This window comes from Mastacembelus armatus, chromosome 18 (genome assembly GCF_900324485.2).
Source record: "Mastacembelus armatus chromosome 18, fMasArm1.2, whole genome shotgun sequence".
In the NCBI taxonomy this organism is placed as follows: Eukaryota; Metazoa; Chordata; class Actinopteri; order Synbranchiformes; family Mastacembelidae; genus Mastacembelus; species Mastacembelus armatus.
This window is the reverse complement of record NC_046650.1, coordinates 540,585-559,269: the sequence shown is the minus strand read 5'-3', so window position 1 is coordinate 559,269 and position 18,685 is coordinate 540,585. Positions and strand designations below refer to the sequence as shown.

Below are 18,685 nucleotides of genomic sequence, written 5' to 3'. Positions count from 1 at the left end.
CATTACAAAACAAGAGTCCTCTGGCAGGAAGTCCCAAAGGGGAATCATGACAGTACCCCCCCCTCAAGGCCGGATACCAGACGGCCGAAACAAAAAAGAGCACTGTCCAAAACAGAAAATCCAGGGTGGGCGGGAGGGCTCTGAGTCCATAACTGGGCTCTGGCAGAGCAGAGTTCCAGGTGGCTCCGGGGGTCACCCCCGGAACGAACAAAGTCTAAGGCTGTCCGGGTGGACGGCTCCAGAGACGGGCAACGGTCCGGGGCCGTTCGGGAGGACGGCCCCTGGGACGGGCGAAGGTCCGGGGTCGCTCGGGAGGACGGCCCCTGGGACGGGCGAAGGCCCGGGGCCGCTCGGGAGGACAGCCTCTGAGGCGGGCGAAGGTCCGGGGCCGCTCGGGAGGACAGCCCCTGGGTCGGGCAACGGTCCGGGGCCGTTCGGGAGGACGGCCTCGCAGGCGGGCGTGGGTCCGGGTCCGAAGCTGTTCGGGAGGACGGCCTCACAGGCGGGCGTGGGTCCGGGTCCGAAGCCGTTCGGGGAACTTAGGTAGCCGCCGCATTGGCGGCAACGGCTCCGGGGACTCTGGAGAAACTGGCGGCAGAGGAGATGCAGGGGTCGCTGGCGGCCGGGGAGGCTGCTGCTGAGGCGGCCGGGGAGGCTGCTGCTGAGACGGCTGCTCGGGGCACTCAGGAGGAGACTGCTGAAGCGGCTGGTCGGGGAAGTCTGCTGGCTGCCACGTCGGCGGCGACTGGTCGGGGAACTCTGCTGGCTGCCACGGCTCTTGCTGCTGAAACGGCCGGGGAAGCTGCTGCAGAGGCGGCTGAGACGGCCGGGGAAGCTGCTGCAGGGGCTCTGGAGCCGAAGGCCTGAAAGGCGACACCAGAGGACCCGGCTGCGGCACTGACCCTGGAGATGGCTGTCGCGGCGGCGGCTCTAGGAGGTCTGGAGGCTGCTGAGGAGGCTCTGGCTCGGGCTGCTGGGGAAGCTCTGGCTCTGGCTCGGGCTGCTGGGGAAGCTCTGGCTCTGGCTCTGGCTCGGGCTGCTGGGGAAGCTCTGGCTCTGGCTCTGGCTCGGGCTGCTGGGGAAGCTCTGGCTCTGGCTCGGGCTCGGGCTGCTGGGGAAGCTCTGGCTCTGGCTCTGGCTCGGGCTGCTGGGGAAGCTCTGGCTCTGGCTCTGGCTCGGGCTGCTGGGGAAGCTCTGGCTCTGGCTCGGGCTCGGGCTGCTGGGGAAGCTCTGGCTCTGGCTCTGGCTGCTGGGGAAGCTCTGGCTCTGGCTCTGGCTCGGGCTGCTGGGGAAGCTCTGGCTCTGGCTCTGGCTCGGGCTGCTGGGGAAGCTCTGGCTCTGGCTCTGGCGACTGCGGCACTGGGGACGTAGGCAGCGGCGGCTGCGGCACTGGGGACGTAGGCAGCGGCGGCTGCGGCACTGGGGACGAAGGCAGCGGCTGCTGCGGCTCTGGAGACGAAGGCAGCGGCTGCTGTTGTGGCTCTGGAGACGAAGGCAGCGGCTGCTGCTGTGGCTCTGGAGATGAAGGCAGCGGCGGCTCGGGAACCTCCGGAGACGACTGCTGCTGCTGTGGTGGCTCGGGAACCTCCGGAGACGGCTGCTGCTGCTGCGGCGGCTTGGGAACCTCCGGAGACGGCTGCTGCTGCTGCGGCGGCTGCGGCTCGGGACCCTCCGGAGACGGCTGCTCGGGAGTCGGCTGCTCGGGAGTCGGCTGCTCGGGAGTCGGCTGCTTGGGAAACGGCAGCTCGGGGAACGGCAGCTCGGGGAACAGCAGCTCTTGCGGAGGCTCTGGTTCAGGTGGTGGTCCGGACAGTCCAGGGGATTCCTGCCCCGGGGACTCCGGTGGTGCTGGTAGCTGGGCCGGGACCTCCGTGGGGACGTTGTCGTCGGCGCGCGGAGGCTCGGGGATCCGGACCGGGACCTCAGCGGAGACGATGACGTTGCCGCACTGAGGGTCCGGAGCTCGGGACGAGCTCTCAGTGGGGGCGTCGTCGACGGCGCGCTGAGACTGGGCAGGGCTCCAGCGTTAACGGCCGCGTCGGCACGTTGGAGGTCGGGCAGGCAGGGCAGGGCTCCGGCGGGGACGGCCACGTCGGCACACCGGAACACACGGGACCTGGCTGGGAAGGTGCCTCAGCGGGGACGTCGTCGTCGGCGCACTGAGGAGCTCGAATCCTTGGGGGAGCCTCAGCGGGGACGCTGTCGTCGGCGCACTGGGGCCCCAGGATCCGGGGAAGAACCTCAGCGGGGACGCAGTCGTCGGCGCACTGAGGGTCCTGAGACTGGGGAAGGCCCTCAGTAGGGACGCTGTCGTCGGCATGCTGAGGGCTGGGGAGATTTAGGAGAAGTGAGAGGGGAACCTCAGCGGGGACGCCATCGTCGGCACACTGAGGCAGCGGGATCCTGGGGAAATCCTCAGCGGGGACGCTGTCGTCGGCGCACTGAGGGTGCAGGATCCTGGTCGGAACCCCCGCGGGGACGCTCTCGTCGGCACACGAGGGTTCAGGTTGCTGCTGCCGCGGCGAGGTGGTGGCTGAGAGCTCCAGCGACGAGCGGCGGCTGGGCTCGGACTGCCACGCTGGTGATTCCGCTGCCTTGCTCCGACGCCGTCGCTGTCGGCGATCCCGGCGAGCAGCGCGGGGGAACTCGGGCTGGGCAGCAGCAAGGAGGGACTCAGGCTGGGGATTAAGGGCTGGTGGCGGGAGAACCGGTGTCAGAGGCTGAGACTCTGGGGACTGGGACGCCGGGAGTTGGGAAATTGGCGACTGGAACAGGGCGAGGGAATTACACACCTCCCAGGCCTCGTCGAGGGGGGTCCACTGCTCCAGGCACATTTCCAGGACTGATGTGTTGGTGGACAGGCGGCTGAGCATCTGATCAGCCCCCTTTCTCGAGACGAAGCTGGATGGGTGGAGAGAAGCTCCTGGCTAGCTCCGAAAGAGACTCGAAAATTTCCCGGTAACACCGGGCGTCCCGAATCTCGCTCGACAGGGACTGTAGGAAACAAGAAACCAGCCGGTCCTCCTCGTTCGTGTCCGCTGGGTCCTTTCGTGGCTGGATCATTCTGTCACGGGTTGCGGGTGGTGTGGTGAGAAGGAGGAAAGGTGAGGACCCAAGTGCAGACAACGACACGCTTTATTCCCAGAACTCAGGCGGGGAAAATTCTCCGCCACACGGCGGGCAAGCAGGCAAGGGCAGATCCAAGACAAACACACACAGGTATGGTAAACTTAACTCACTCAGTTCAGAGCATTCAATGCAATGCACGCAATGATCCAGCGAGGAACACAGGAACAAGGGAGGTATAAATAGGGGAACACAAGAGGTAATCGAAACACAGGTGAACATAACGGGGACAGGTGAAACTCATGAACATAATTACACAAAGCTGCCAGAGACCCGAATGGGGGGAAAACAGGAAGTCATTACAAAACAAGAGTCCTCTGGCAGGAAGTCCCAAAGGGGAATCATGACACTCATCTCCCAACAGGCATTTTGATGGCAACCACAAGCTGGTTAGATGGCGGATGGTTTTTCACGGCTGTATTGATGGCTTTAGTCGGACAATTATATATTTAAGGTGCTTATCTAACAACAGAGCTTCCAGTGTCTTATCTTTATTTGTAGAAGGAATAGAGACCTTTGGTTTACCGTTAAGGGTCAGATGTGATCATGGTATGGAAAATATACTTGTGACCCGTTTTATGTTGGAAAGAAGAGGACTGAACAGTGTTATTACAGGTGTTTCAGTACACAACCAAAGGATTGAGAGACTATGGGCAGAACTCAATAGGGTTGTACCCAGACACTTCATAAACATTTTTAATTTTATGGAGGAACAGGGTATACTGGATTCACTGAATGAACTACACCTTTTTTGTCTGCATTTTGTTTATTTACCTAGAATTGAACAGACATTAACAGAATTCATCAACCAATGGAATAACCATGGCCTCTCCACACAAGGTGGGCAGACGCCTCTTCAGCTTTGGTATATAGGTGTCATTAACAACATAGGAATTCATCCAGTTGTAAATGACATATTTGATGTTGATAACTACGGCATTGATGAGGAAGGACCATTACCAGAACTTCAAACTAATAATAATGTTGTAATACCAGACATTAATGTAAATGTTAACGAGACCACACTAAATGTTATTCAACAAGTGGATCCACTTGAAAATGACCGGAACCACGGAATAGATGTGTTTTCTTCACTTGTGCACTTTTTGATGTGAAAAAAATAAATCTAAATATATTTTTAAAACCTGTTTTTTTCACTTGGTGCATTTGAAAATTGTTTTGAAACAAACATTTGTTCACAACAAGGTGTTGTGACAAAGAGACAAAACTGACCAACAAATAAGAAGCAGAGGGGGATGGGGAGTCACAAACAGACGGACAGAGACAGGCAAGATACTGACAAAATGGGACACAGATACAGAGCATGCTGTATTCATGCCCTGCCAAAACCATAGGTGTTGCCTAATGCAAAGTCAAACCTCTCCTTGAACAGTTCATATGACACATGTAGTGGCTGCTTTATGCAATTAGCACACGTGTTGGCAGTAGGGAACATTGGTGTAGAAGAGAAGTCATCGTCTCCTCTATGAATGAACTGGACTGAGGGAGTTGGTGAAAATCCAATAGGTGGTAAAACAGATGCTCCAGTTGCAAAAGCCAATATTTTCTGTAGTTTTGATGGCCCTTCTTCTTCTTAAAAAAAACAAACAAACAAACAAAAAAAAAATATGGTAGTTGGTCCAATTAATATGTATATGAAATATCTAAAGTAGGGGTGGCCAACTCCAGTCCTTGAAGGCCACTTTCCTGCTTGTTTTCCAACTGTCCCTACCCACTGTGTTACCCGGATCAGGTGTGTTCATCCAGTCAGAAGGCAGAAGAGCAGGAATAGTTGAAAAACAAGCAGGACAGTGGACCTTGAGGAGTGGAGTTGGCCAGCCCTGATCAAAAGTAATTACCATCAGTTATCTTTATACATTTTCAAAGTTCTAACATCATAGCGTACAGAATATGTTTTAAATTATTATGCTCATGTTGTTTTAAAATAATACTAATAATAAAAATATGATGGGATGAGATAAACTTTAGTCATCCCAGAAGGGAAATTCAGGTAGTTGTGTAGTTATAAGTCAGCAGTAATATCAATTAGCAATTATGCAAAAAAATAAATAAATAAAAAAAAATAAAATTAGTAGTAGTCAAAAATTAACAAAAAAGAGGGAACATTTCAGGAGCTACAAGGCTCTGCTACCATCTCCTCAGGCACAAATTCTGGAATATAAATGGGTGCCTTACATTTACATGTACACAAAGCAGAATTACCTTCTGCATCCTGAAGATAGTCTCTCCAAAAGGTAACAACCATCTCTTCAGCGGCTCTCTTGTTGCTCCCTTCTGGAGACAAACGAATGCTGAAAATGCCATCCAACTGGTCAGCAGTCAGTGGGCTTGGTTCATAGCAGAACAGGGGACGGAAGCTGTCTGGATGCTTCCGTATTTTTTCTAAAATCTCAAGTGTTTTCAGCCCTTCACAGAATCTGCACAAAGACCATCGAAATAATCATTTTGCATGATGTAATTAGGGTTTCTAATAACACTTGTGCTTTGCTAATTTGTTACTTCATTTTATATAATAGATATTATAGAAGCTATTTGTCGACCATGTTGTTGAATAGGTACAATTCTAATTCCTCTCCTGTTTAACCTGACTGTGAAAAACCAACACTATACCTTTGAAATGGACCTTGAACCCTGTGGACAACTTGAAACATGACAATGTCATGTATCAGCAGATCCCTGTCTCTTATCGAATACATAGGCCTCAGACATACAGAGGTGCCTTTGCCTTTTCAAGGTCCTCAAGAGTTGTACTTTCAGACACCTAGTAGTATCACAAGGAGCAGTAGAGTGGCGTGTTATGTAGGCTAATTATTAGTCTTAAAAAATATTGATGAGAACCCAGACACAAAAGGTCTGCACCATTACATGATGCCCAAGGGATCCCTACAGGTTATAGTGCAGTTTTAAATTTTGCTATATTATAAAAAATACTCTGCTGACTACACTATTAGTGATATAATTAAAAACAAAATATACTATATGGGCAGTGAGCATTCTGTAATGGTGATCCTCGGTTGAACTGATAATCCCTCTGAAAATGGACAACAGCAACAAAACGTTATAGTGTAACCTAAATAATGCAATATAACATTCCTAAATTAATTACCAACTGACTTTTCTGACTTTCTCCAGGAGTTCAGTGTCAGCTATGTCTTCTAGGACTGGATTTGCCACACCATCAACCAGAAGAGAAAATATTACAGGTGACAGGAAGTTTGGTGGTGGGCCGCCATTTACCAAGCTCACAGCAATGGCTCTGCCAGCTATGTAATACCAGTCATCTCCTAGAGCTGCAAAACAATAGATCAAAAGCAAATTTAGATTGATAAATGCATGAAGACTCACAATTACATAGAAGCATTAATTTCCTTGTACTATTAATTTTAATTGTCAATCTGTGCAAAAGTTGTATGTAAAAATCACCACAATGTTAAATTAGTTAATTTTAGGAAATCAGGTTACCAGTGCTGTAAAGAGCCAGGTTCTTGCTGTTTTCTTTCCCTTCAAACATGGGTGATCTAACAATGGTTTCCATCAGCAGCCGCAAGAATTCTCTCCTTGGTCCCCCTAAATCAACCCCTTCCTCATTTCTGCCCATGTCATCTGAGAATTTTACACAGATCATCGAGTTGGGGTTATATGACACCCTTTGGAAGCCCCGCATGGCTCCCTCCCAGACAGCAGAGCGATTTATGTTAAATTTGCACTGCTGTTTTGTGCAAACTTTGCTCGACAGTTCCAGCAGTATCTCTTGAACCGGGACTTTTTCTACACTACAAAGACAACAATCAAAAATGACTGATCAGAAACAATGATGCAACAAATTATAACAGCCTCTGTTTTCCAAAATTGATTGTAAGCAACGAATTAATACAAAATGTGTAAGTCATTATAACCCAAAGACTAAACTGTTCATACATTTTTTTAAAGTGTTTTTTAAACGGTGTCTAATCTGTACTTTTCCATATATATATATATATATATATATATATATATATATATATATATATATATATATATATATATATATATATATATATATATATATATTAATAAAATTAATTAGCAAACTTACTAAAAGGGTCCTTGATGGTCTCACATACAGGGCTTTGGTTTTATAAACCTTAGGGATGAGTATGCCGTTCAGCTCCTGACCTTCCTGGAGCTTAGGGGCGACTAGCTTATTGCCACAAGCCATTAGAAACTCAAGTCTACGAAGAAGATTGGGGTATGACAACAATGAATTCTTTGTGTGTGCATACATCCATCTCCTTTTCTTGTTCCTTCAACATGTGAGAGACTAAATCATGTACATTTTAAAACAAATGCCATAGTTGTATCTGTAACACTCAAAACTGCGCTTAGTAAGTCTGGATGTGTTTTTTGCATTTTTTTCAGTGGTCTATAAATTAAAATTATTATTTATAGAGTAAGAACAAAATAAATAGAAATCTACCTGACATCCTCTGGAATGTGCTCCCCAAAGCCATCCCTGATACGTTTTACAACAGTCTGGTGGTCCCAGGCTTTCTGAAACTCAAAGGCATTAAGGATGTGCCCATGTTTGTGTAACCATAGTTTTGGACCTTGTTTGCAAACTGTTCCCCATGATGAATTGGGAAGTAGAATTATGTCTTTGTTGAAATGGTCGTGTTGCTGTGCCCTAGCTCTGTAACACAACAGGGAAACGGCAATGCATGTTAAGTCATGCTGACATAGGTAATGTTAACACGATACTGAGACCATAGTAGCAGATCTTAATGCAAACTTGTACAAATTACTAACGCCAACGTTATGCATCAGGTCATACATTTATATAAGTATATATAAGTTTGACAAGAACAAATTACTGTCACTCTTTATCAATCTTAATTAGATGCCAACACAATTAGGTAGAAAACTACTGCCACTTTTACCCCAACTATAAATTTTGCAAGTAATGACACGAAATAACTGTGGGTTGGTTCACAGTTCCTGCTACAAGGTGGACATTAAAGAGTGAACGTCTGAGAATGAATTGATTAGACAACTGCCATTCTATGAATATACTGAGCTAACGCTAAAGCACAGAAATTTAGACCCGGCTTTTAATATCATAATATTGCTAGAAACCTTTTTTAAGTTGTTAACGTTATTTGGGCATTTAGAGTCACTTATCTCAGATGTAACGTTAATGTTAACTAATGTGGAACAGCAATATGAAAGATAATATCAAACTCTGACTGTTTATAATTACCTTTTTCTTCTCGTTCCTGATGTCCATGTCCCGAAACATCGCTGCGCTTGATAACGTGGTGCACATTCTCTCCTCACCGGTAACATCGGAGTTGCTGAAGGCAGTGACACACCGCGACATTGGCGCGATGGGAAGAGCGATGCTAGGCTGCTGTCCAGCGTGTCCACAGTTGAAGTTGCGGTGTTCGGCTGCTGACCGACTGCTGTCACATGCGACAGGGTTCTGATGGTCTTCGCTGAGGCCAGAATATTGTTGAGTAAAGCAGCTGCTTCGGTTAGACTGCTTGCAGTGTCCTGTGCTGACATTAGTGTGTCCCACAAACGACGACCATTACCAGTCCAATTTAAACCACGCTCGTTTTTTCAGCCACGTCCGGTTTAAATGAAATACCTTCCGTTTTAACTGAAATACCTTCCGGTTTAACTGAAATACCTTCCGTTTTAACTGAAATACCTTCCGTTTTAACTGAAATACCTTCCGGTTTAACTGAAATACCTTCCGTTTTAACTGAAATACCTTCCGGTTTAACTGAAATACCTTCCTTTTTAACTAAAATGCATTTTACATGTGTGTGAGAGAGTGTTTCATACATGTGTGTGAGAGCGTTTCACGTGTGTGTGTGACAGTATTTCATGTGTGTGTGAGAGCATTTCACATGTGTGTGAGAGTGTTTCATACATGTGTGTGAGAGCGTTTCACGTGTGTGTGTGAGCATTTCACGTGTGTGAGAGAGTGTTTCATACATGTGTGTGAGAGCGTTTCATGTGTGTGTGTGTGAGCGTTTCACGTGCGTGCGTGAGAGCGTTTCACGTGTGTGTGAGAGCATTTCACGTGTGAGAGAGTGTTTCATACATGTGTGTGAGAGCGTTTCACGTGTGTGTGTGAGAGCGTTTCACGTGTGTGTGAGAGCGTTTCACACGTGTGAGAGTGTTTCATACGTGTGTGTGTGTGCGTTTCGTGTGTGTGTGTGTGAGAGAGTGTTTCATACGTGTGTGAGAGAATTTCACGTGTGTGAGAGTGTTTCATATGTGTGTGTGTGTGAGAGCGTTTCACGTGTGTGTGTGAGCGTTTCACGTGTGTGTGTGTGTGAGAGAGTGTTTCATACATGTGTGAGAGCGTTTCACATGTGTGTGTGTGAGCGTTTCAGGTGTGTGTGTGTGTGAGAGAGTGTTTCATACGTGTGTGAGAGCGTTTCACGTGTGTGTGTGTGAGCGTTTCAGGTGTGTGTGTGTGTGTGAGAGAGTGTTTCATGTGTGTGTGTGAGAGCAAATTTCTGAATAATGTCTCTAACGGCCCCTCATACATTCAGGCCTAGGAAGAGACCTGGAATTGCATCAATACATCAATATGATGTAATATGTTAATGCACAAAATGAAAATGAATGAAACACATTAAATAAACCGAAACACTGTGATTGAGAGAATCTTACAGTTTTATGAACAATCTTGGATCATATGATTCCACAAAACAATTACATTTTGAACAAAAAAAGAATTTTAAAAAACTACTGGACAACAGGAGCAATAAACTCTGCAATAGCAATAGCAATAGTTTATTTAAATTTTCATTGTTCCTTCATGACATTCATGTGGATGGATCAATGAATATTCAGTAAATTTTGACATACAGCGTTATGTTAATAGTTTTACATCCATTCAGTATTTGTGTCGTATCAGATATTGAAAATAGGAAGGAGATAAATAAAATTGGTGTAAAATTTAAATTTTATCATTGTTGCCTTATTCATTAAATGTTTTATTTCCTTTGTGTGTAAGAGTACAGCATTTACATTTAGAGGTGTTAATATCTGGCCCCGCAAGAATGCTGGAGCATAAGAGAGATGTCAGTCAAGCAGTGTGCACAGTTCCACACACTCCTGACAAATTCATTAATCCACAAAAATACTTGACATCACCTGTTTGGCTGTACAGATCCTTAACAAATGCAAGTCAACCTAAGACTGAAGGCAGTCTTAGGTTGAGGTCCCATTGTACTCACATTGTGCTCATTGTACTGTTTACCATTATCACCATACTCACCCAGTGCATCAGCCAGATCAAACGAATCCTGACAAAGGACTATAGTGCAGAGAGGAAAAAGAGAGGAAGAGGAAGCACACAGATTATGGAGGCACACAGATTATGCTGAATCTCACACATAAAACCTACAAGAATTCAACACATTGTATGAATGATTATACTGTTGTATAAGTTTAAGAGGTATTTTTTAGTGATGAACTCCCAAGGCCTTGCTATTAGACAGCAGGATACATCTATCTTACTACTTCAGGCCAGAAGAACTGAATGTGGGTCCTTTTTTGTCAACCTAGTGTACACTCCTCTTACATCTGTATAATACTAATTTTAACATATGCTGTAGTTGTAGTTGTTTGTTCCTTCTGCTTTGTCATTTTGTGTTTCTTTTTCTGCCTGGTCTGGTTCTAGTTTGGCTGGAACATAATTTCCAATGGGGAATCAACAACTACCTACAACTAATTCCTCAATTCCTGCTCATCGGAGCAAGAATAAAAGCTCTGGGAGAATCTTCAAGATGGCGGACCAGAACAACATTCAGTTCAAGTGAGGATTGAGGAGGAAGGAACAATGTACAGTGGGTACGGAAAGTATTCAGACCCCTTTAAATTTTTCACTCTGTGTCATTGCTGCCATTTGCCAAAATCAAAAAAGTTCATTTTATTTCTCATTAATGTACACTCAGCACCCCATCTTGACAGAAAAAAACTGAAATGTAGAAATTTTTGCAAATTTATTAAAAAAGAAAAACTGAAATATCACATGGTCATAAGTATTCAGACCCTTTGCAATGACACTCATATTTAACTCACATGCTGTCCATTTCTTCTGATCCTCCTTGAGATGGTTCTGCTCCTTCATTGGAGTCCAGCTGTGTTTAAGTAAACTGATTGGACTTGATTAGGAAAGGCACACACCTGTCTATATAAGACCTTACAGCTCACAGTGCATGTCAGAGCAAATGAGAATCATGAGGTCGAAGGAACTGCCCAAGGAGCACAGAGACAGAATTATGGCAAGGCACAGATCTGACCAAGGTTACAAAAGAATTTCTGCAGCACTCAAGGTTCCTAAGAGCACAGTGGCCTCCATAATCCTCAAATGGAAAAAGTTTGGGACGACCAGAACTCTTCCTAGACCTGGCTGTCTAGCCAAACTGAGCAGTCGTGGGAGAAGAGCCTTGGTGAGAGAGGTAAAGAAGAACCCAAAGATCACTGTGGCTGAGCTCCAGAGATGCAGTAGGGAGATGGGAGAAAGTTCCACAAAGTCAACTATCACTGCAGCCCTCCACCAGTCTGGGCTTTATGGCAGAGTGGCCCAACGGAAGCCTCTCCTCAGTGCAAGACACATGAAAGCCTGCATAGAGTTTGCCAAAAGATACATGAAGGACTCCCAGACTATGAGAAATAAGATTCTTTGGTCTGATGAGCTCAAGATTGAACTTTTTGGCGTTAATTCTAAGAAAACCAGGCACTGCTCATCACCTGCCCAATACAATCCCTACAGTGAAACATGGTGGTGGGAGCATCATGTTGTGGGGGTGTTTTTCAGCTGCAGGGACAGGACGACTGGTTGCAACTGAAGGAAAGATGAATGCTGCCAAGTACAGAGATATCCTGGAAGAAAACCTCTTTGAGTGCTCAGGACCTCAGACTGGGCCGAAGGTTCACCTTTCAACAGGACAATGACCCTAAGCACACAGCTAAAATAACAAAGGAGTGGCTTCGAAACAACTCTGTGACCGTTCTTGACTGGCCCAGCCAGAGCCCTGACCTAAACCCAATTGAGCATCTCTGGAGAGACCTGAAAATGGCTGTCCACCAATGTTCACCATCCAACCTGACAGAACAGGAGAGGATCTGCGAGGAAGAATGGCAGAGGATCCCCAAATCCAGGTGTGAAAAACGTATTGCATCATTCCCAAGAAGACTCATGGCTGTACTAGCTCAAAAGGGTGCTTCTACTCAATACTGAGCACAGGGTCTGAATACTTATGACCATGTGATATTTCAGTTTTTCTTTTTTAATAAATTTGCAAAAATTTCTACATTTCTGTTTTTTTCTGTCAAGATGGGGTGCTGAGTGTACATTAATCAGAAATAAAATGAACTTTTTTGATTTTGGCAAATGGCAGCAATGACACAAAGAGTGAAAAATTTAAAGGGGTCTGAATACTTTCCGTACCCACTGTAATTAAGGGAATAGGGATGCACCCTTAATCCAAATATGATGTTCTAGTGTAATGTAAAACATTTTAGTCTAGGCAAACATAATGTGGACAAAACATAGTGCAACTGCTAGACAACAGTGCAAGCAGGATTCAAAACCTGTAGGCAGGTAATTTTCAAAGAAAAGAAATAGAGACCTCTGTAGTTTGCTTCTCATCTCTGTTTGCTCTCACTAGCACACTAGCATAACATTCACTGAATCTCCAACAACAGAAAGCGGAGATCAGAGGTCGACCGATATGGGTTTTCTCTGGCCGATGCCGATATTTAGAAATCAGGGCAGCCAATGGCCGATATATGATGCTGATTCTTTTGGCCGAATTGTTTGGCCGATTTTAATTTTCCCCCTTCATCTCAGAAGATATAAAAGTGCCCAGGAATAAAAAGTGTATTATTGTTATGTTTGTAGTATTTTTTGTCCTTGCTTTTTCTGCTCCTATGCTCAGCAACTTCTGACAGATACTGCACTTGGCCTTCCCTGATGTTGGCTGAGTGAAATATTGCCATAAAGGGTTAAATTTCTTTTCAGCCATCAGACTATAATTATAAAAAAAAAAAAAAAAATAAAAAAGGGTATTTTTTGGTGATAGCATCGTGCCCGTTTTGCGTGTGTCGGACGCACAGACACATTTATTGAGGAACGTTATCCTGCGTGTTTTAGCAAGAATATTCGTCTGAATTTCACATGCGTTTCTACTTTCACATTTGTTGCACACATGACGGTCAACATCAATTCTAATACACTACAATGTAATTACGCATTGGAAATGAATGGTTTTCCCCTGCCATCAATAGCTGAAGCCGTGTGTATGTGACTATAATAATTTAGCCGCTGGGCTTGTTAGCATGTTTTGGTACCCATGCCTACAGCCTAAACTACAGCTCGCTAACAATACAGACGAATCGCTCTCCAAAAGTAGCTTCATATTCAACAAATGAAATGTATAAGGCTAAATTAAAAACGAAAGATAAGTACTTTCTTACCGTTTTTGGACGCTTCAGCTCACTAAACACTGGTGGTGACAACCTGCTTGTTGCAATACGTCTTCACGTGTTCCACAACAACACTTAACTGGTCGCAGATGTGCCTGCCTATAAATCGGCCTAATGTGCAGTGACAATACAATACTCATCAACTACTTGTTGATTGTAGAGGTCAACCGATTAATGCTCGGCCGATTTTTTGCACATTTTAATTAATTGGCATTGGCCGATTAATGCTCGGCCGATAGATCGGTCGACCTCTACAATCAACAAGTAGTTGATGAGTATTGTAGGCATTAGGAATGAGAAAAAAATATATCTGATATGATGAGATGTTAGCATGCGGGATCATGGCTTGGTTTTTTGGTCATGTTTGAATTGTTAGCATGTCTTTGTGAACTATGTCTAATCAATTTAATTTGCCACAGGTGGACTATTATTTACAATTATTAAAGCAAACAGGAAGTAAGTGACCACAGTTTGGAGCCACAGAAAAAGCTTTATACACCACTGTAAATGAGACATTTTTGTTTTTTAAAATTTAAAACATTTCTAAAACATCTTCACTTGACTACTGTGTAGTTATTGGTTAGTTATTGTAGAGAAACTGGCAAAAATTTATAAATTTTTCAATTTAAAATTATATTGACAGCATAAATTAAGTAAAAAGTAAAGGGTTCTGAATACTTCCTGAAGTCACTCTATTATCATAATAGATGGAATATTTTTGAAATATTACCATTAATGCAGTAACACAAAGACCTAAGTAGCATTGTAATGTTACCACTGGCTACAGTGGAGCCAATTTAACCTACTTTAATGTTTAAGTAGTTTGATCCCTTACAGCAAACAATTTATGTTAATGATTACATATCATAAGACACCAATAAGGTCCATGCAGCTTATTATTTTGGATAATGTTACAGGGAGCTGGCATCAGATGACTAGTCAACCAAAAGTTCTGCCCACATTATCATCCAAACATTACTCTCACCAAATTTTTAACCTAACCCCAGCTACCTCTAATACTGGCCTTATAGGTTTGATGTGTAAAATTAAGAGCAATCTAGTAGCAGAAATCAAATATGTTGTCATTAGTGTGTCTTTACTGGAATGGTCTTCACTAACCATGCTGCACTGGAATGTTTCTACAGGAGTCCAGAATAGATCAAAAACTGGTTCTAGACGCACATCACATTTTGATTTAAAGGTGACAGCCACGTTATCCTTCCTCATGCCTGGAAACGGGAGGGTGGGGTGTGAAGGGTGCTTAGAAGGTTGTATTTCTGCAGTCTAACCACTAGACCTTTAACATAACGACTTTAACATAACCACTTGAAAAATACATAGCTAAACCACCTGACAAAAAGACAGATAATCTGTTGCCAAAATCCATCATCTGGGTTCAGTGGGCCAAAATTAATTCACATGATCTGCATCACAGCACTGCATTTACCTGCATTTACTTACTGAATATAGTCCAAATATATATATATATATATATATATATATATATATAATATGTATAAATAATTTTTTTGAAAAGATAAACTGCAGGTAAATCATACTTACAATACAATATACAATACAAAAATAAATTATTAAGATATACATAAAATACAGTGAAACGTCATCATACCCTGCTTGCCCAGATTGTGATAGTGGCAGTCTACATATAGGTGGTACTACAGACTAATATAACTTCTTTTCAATGATTTCGTTTTTAACAAACGTTTCAACCTCATTATCACTGAGAATCATAATTTTCTGTATAATAGCTGTATTCCAGACACACAGGTTATTGTAGGCGGTGCCAAAGGATTTTGTTGTCTAACACTATCACATACAAAATAAATTAGCATCTCCTGTAACTAACGCTATACAACCTATTACGTAATAAACTATAAATATTAATGTAGAAATAGTAAATCTCGGAACCGTTCATTTTGGCCATTTCTGAATCTACAGCAAATTGAGCCACAGAAACAATGTAGCTGCAGTAATAAACTTTTAATAAATATGTCATGTTTAATAGCTACATGTAAAGATGATTATGTGCAATAAGTGGAGATCTGGTTTCTGTCTCTTTAAAGCCTAGTAACATGCCGGTAGACCATCATTTGGCCTTCAATCTAATTGCGGCACAAAAGACTGAACATGTTGATTTGCTGAGCTGTGGTGAACAAAGCCTTACCTTCCAGCAGCGGCAGCAGCGCCAGAAGCAGACAGTGACTCAGCAGAGACCGCTTAGGCATAATTCCAGACTCCACAGACACGAACACTCGGGTAGAAGCTGACAACTGTCCGGTTAAATAACGGTCCTAACAACGCTCTGTTCGTCTGAAGCCCGCGTTTCAGTTGCGCCTTAGCGAAAGCCGTATTGAAGGCATTGGTACTGTGACACGCCCACACAATACTACTTCCTGCACCTTTAAAAATAAAGTCCGTATAGTGGTGTACCGTTGGGCACATTCATACGTACGGAGCCCCCGAAGTCCGTAAGATACAGGCTGCCTTCATAATTGTTTTCTTTTGTGTCCAAAGCAGGTCTGTTGTTCTGCTACTGATTGATAGATTTCCTATAAATAATTTTAGAAGACCATTAGAGATGTTTTATTAAGTATTGGGTATTTGAATATGCGCAGCATGTATCAAAACATGCTGCGCATATTCTTACAGTTCAGATAGAATGGTGGAAAAATATAAGATGATTTTCTATTGGAAGCATTATTTGATAGGGTATATTGGTCTGTCGAGATATGCTACCCCTGTAATTAGTTACGAGCAATGGACTATTGTAATTGTTCAATGTGCAAGGGACGAATAACCGTGGGGGCGTCTTCGGGCAGCGTGGGGTATTGACCCACACCCCACCATGACGTGGAGATGCGCAAGACCTTCGGAAAATGCATATGATGTGGTTGCCATGCGGGTGTGGGCCTGGAAATCGTTAGTTTTTTTTATTTTATTTTATTTTTTTATTCTTCTTCACGTACGAAAAGCCCACAAATTTGACCCCCTTAACATGTGTGAAAACTCACCAAAATCTGCCTAAAATTCAGGATCGTAAAAAATTTTATAGGTTTCATAAACGACCTCAAAAGAATGGCTCTTCAGCGCCCCCGACAAAAGTGAAAGTATATTACGCTAATGGGAGCCCGGCTGACATTTAATTCATCGTACAGTCACCAAAATCAGCATGTTTATTCTTCGTGTCGGGAAGAAAAGCGTATGACAGGGTGCCGAGGGAGGAGCTGTGGTGTTGTATGACGAAGTCTGGAGTGGCAGAGAAGTATGTTCAAGTGGTGCAGGATATGTATGAGAGCTGTAAGACAGTGGTGAGGTGTGCTGTAGGGATGACAGAGGAGTTCAAGATGGATTTGGGACTGCACCACGGATCGACTTTGAGCCCCTTCTTGTTTGCTGTGGTGATGGACAGTCTGACAGATGAGGTTAGACAGGAATCTCCATGGACCATGATGTTTGCAGATGACATTGTCGGCTGTAGTGAGAGCAGGGAGCAGGTGAAGAGGAAGGTTAGCCACAGTAAAACAGGGTACATGTGTGTAAATGAGAGGGACTCAAGTAGAATGGTGAGGTTAGAGGAAGTAGAGGTGAAGAAGGTGGAGGATTTTAAGTATCTAGAGTCAACAGTCCAGAGCAACGGAGAGTGTGGAAAAGAAGTGAAGAGATGTGCAAGCAGGTTGGAACAGGTGGAGGAAAGTGTCAGGTGTGAAGTGTGACAAAAGAGTGTCAGCAAGAATGAAAGGAAAGGTGTGCAAGACAGTGGTGAGACCAGCAATGTTGTATGGTTTAGAGACAGGAGGCAGAGCTGGAGGTAGCAGAGCTGAAGATGTTGAGGTTCTCTCTGGGAGTGACGAGGAGGGATAGGATCAGGAATGAGTACATCAGAGGGACAACTCATGTTAGATGTTTTGGAGAAAAAGCCAGGGAAGCCAGATTGAGATGGTTCGGACATGTTCAGAGGAGGGGCAGTGAATACATTGGTAAAAGGATGCTGAGGTTAGAGCTGCCAGGAAGGGGGCCTAGAGGAAGACCAAAGATGAGGTTCTTGGATGTAGTGAAGGAGGACATGAGGATACAGTGGTGTGAAAAGTGTTGGCCCCCTTCCTGATTGCTTTTTTTTTCATGTTTGTCACCCTTTGATTCAGATCGTCAAACAAATTTAAATATTAGTCAAAGATAACACAAGTAAACACATCATACATTTTAAATTAAAGTTTTTATTATTAAGGGAAAACAAAATCCAAAGCTACATAGCCCTGTGTGAAAAAGTGTTTGCCCCCCCTGTTAAAACATAATTTAACTGCGGTTTATCACACCTGAGTTTAATTTCTCTAGCCACACCCAGGCCTGATTACTGCCACACTGTCATGAGTCCCTCTGGGGACTTCCTGCCAGACTCTTATTTTGTTAAGCCTTCCTTTTCCCTGTGTTCTGGTCCCTGGCAGCTTTATGTTAGTTATCTGTGTTTATTAGTTTCACCTGTGTTTGATTACCTTTTGTGTCCCCCCCTATTTATACCTCCCTTGTTCCTGTGTTCCCTGCTGGATCATTGCATTGCACTCCACTGCACTAAATGTGTGAACAAGTAAGTTTCTTTTACGACTGTCCCATCCGGTCATTCCTGAGTTTACCGTCTCATCCGGTTTCCTAGTTTTATGTTTTGTGTTAGCCCTGGAAATCCCAGGAGAAAGAATAAACGCCTCTGTTGTCCTGCACTTGGGCCCTACTGCCTCCTCCTTCACGCCATACCACCCCCGACACACACACTGATTGAACAATCACATTAGGCGCAATAGCTCCCCCTGTATAACATTTGAATGGAGAGCCAAACATTTAGTTTGTCACAGATCTACAAAATTTGGCACAAAAATCCCTCCTGATCAAAAAAAGTCAATTGGACCCATGCTCTATTTTCCACGCTGTTGCCTTGGCAATGACAGAAAGCCACCATTGTTTTCAAATGGGAGATCTGTACTGAAGGATGAAAGTACATAGAGAGCCAAAATTTAGTTTGTCAGAACTGTACCAA

General features: G+C 44.4%; 2 protein-coding genes across 2 annotated transcripts in view; both read right to left on the bottom strand.

Moving 5' to 3' along the window:
* The window catches only part of cd99l2 (CD99 molecule-like 2), a 31,019-nt gene extending 14,994 nt beyond the window's left edge, over window positions 1-16,025 (bottom strand). Inside the window, exons 1-2 of the mRNA XM_026299051.1 lie at window positions 15,824-16,025; window positions 10,424-10,462 (exon numbers count right to left, since the gene is read on the bottom strand). Of these exons, the coding sequence (XP_026154836.1) occupies window positions 10,424-10,462; window positions 15,824-15,884 (100 nt within the window). The 5' untranslated portion in view covers window positions 15,885-16,025. The remainder of the gene's footprint in view (window positions 1-10,423; window positions 10,463-15,823) is intronic.
* Window positions 5,330-6,881, bottom strand: LOC113125532 (G2/M phase-specific E3 ubiquitin-protein ligase-like). Its single transcript, XM_026299052.1, has 3 exons — window positions 6,610-6,881; window positions 6,262-6,437; window positions 5,330-5,564 (listed from the first exon to the last, which is right to left on the bottom strand). The coding sequence occupies exons 1-3, from the start codon at window positions 6,809-6,811 to the stop codon at window positions 5,556-5,558; spliced, it is 387 nt and encodes a 128-aa protein (XP_026154837.1). The 5' UTR covers window positions 6,812-6,881; the 3' UTR covers window positions 5,330-5,555.
* Window positions 16,026-18,685: the final 2,660 nt, after the last annotated feature.

Bases quoted from the DNA above. Each gene is read 5' to 3' on its own strand.
- LOC113125532 (XM_026299052.1), bottom strand. From the start codon at position 6,811: ATGCGGGGCTTCCAAAGGGTGTCATATAACCCCAACTCGATGATCTGT. The intron at 6,438-6,609 runs GTAACCTGATTT...ATTGTTTTGCAG, and splicing joins CCTGGCTCTTTACAGCACTG to CTCTAGGAGATGACTGGTAT.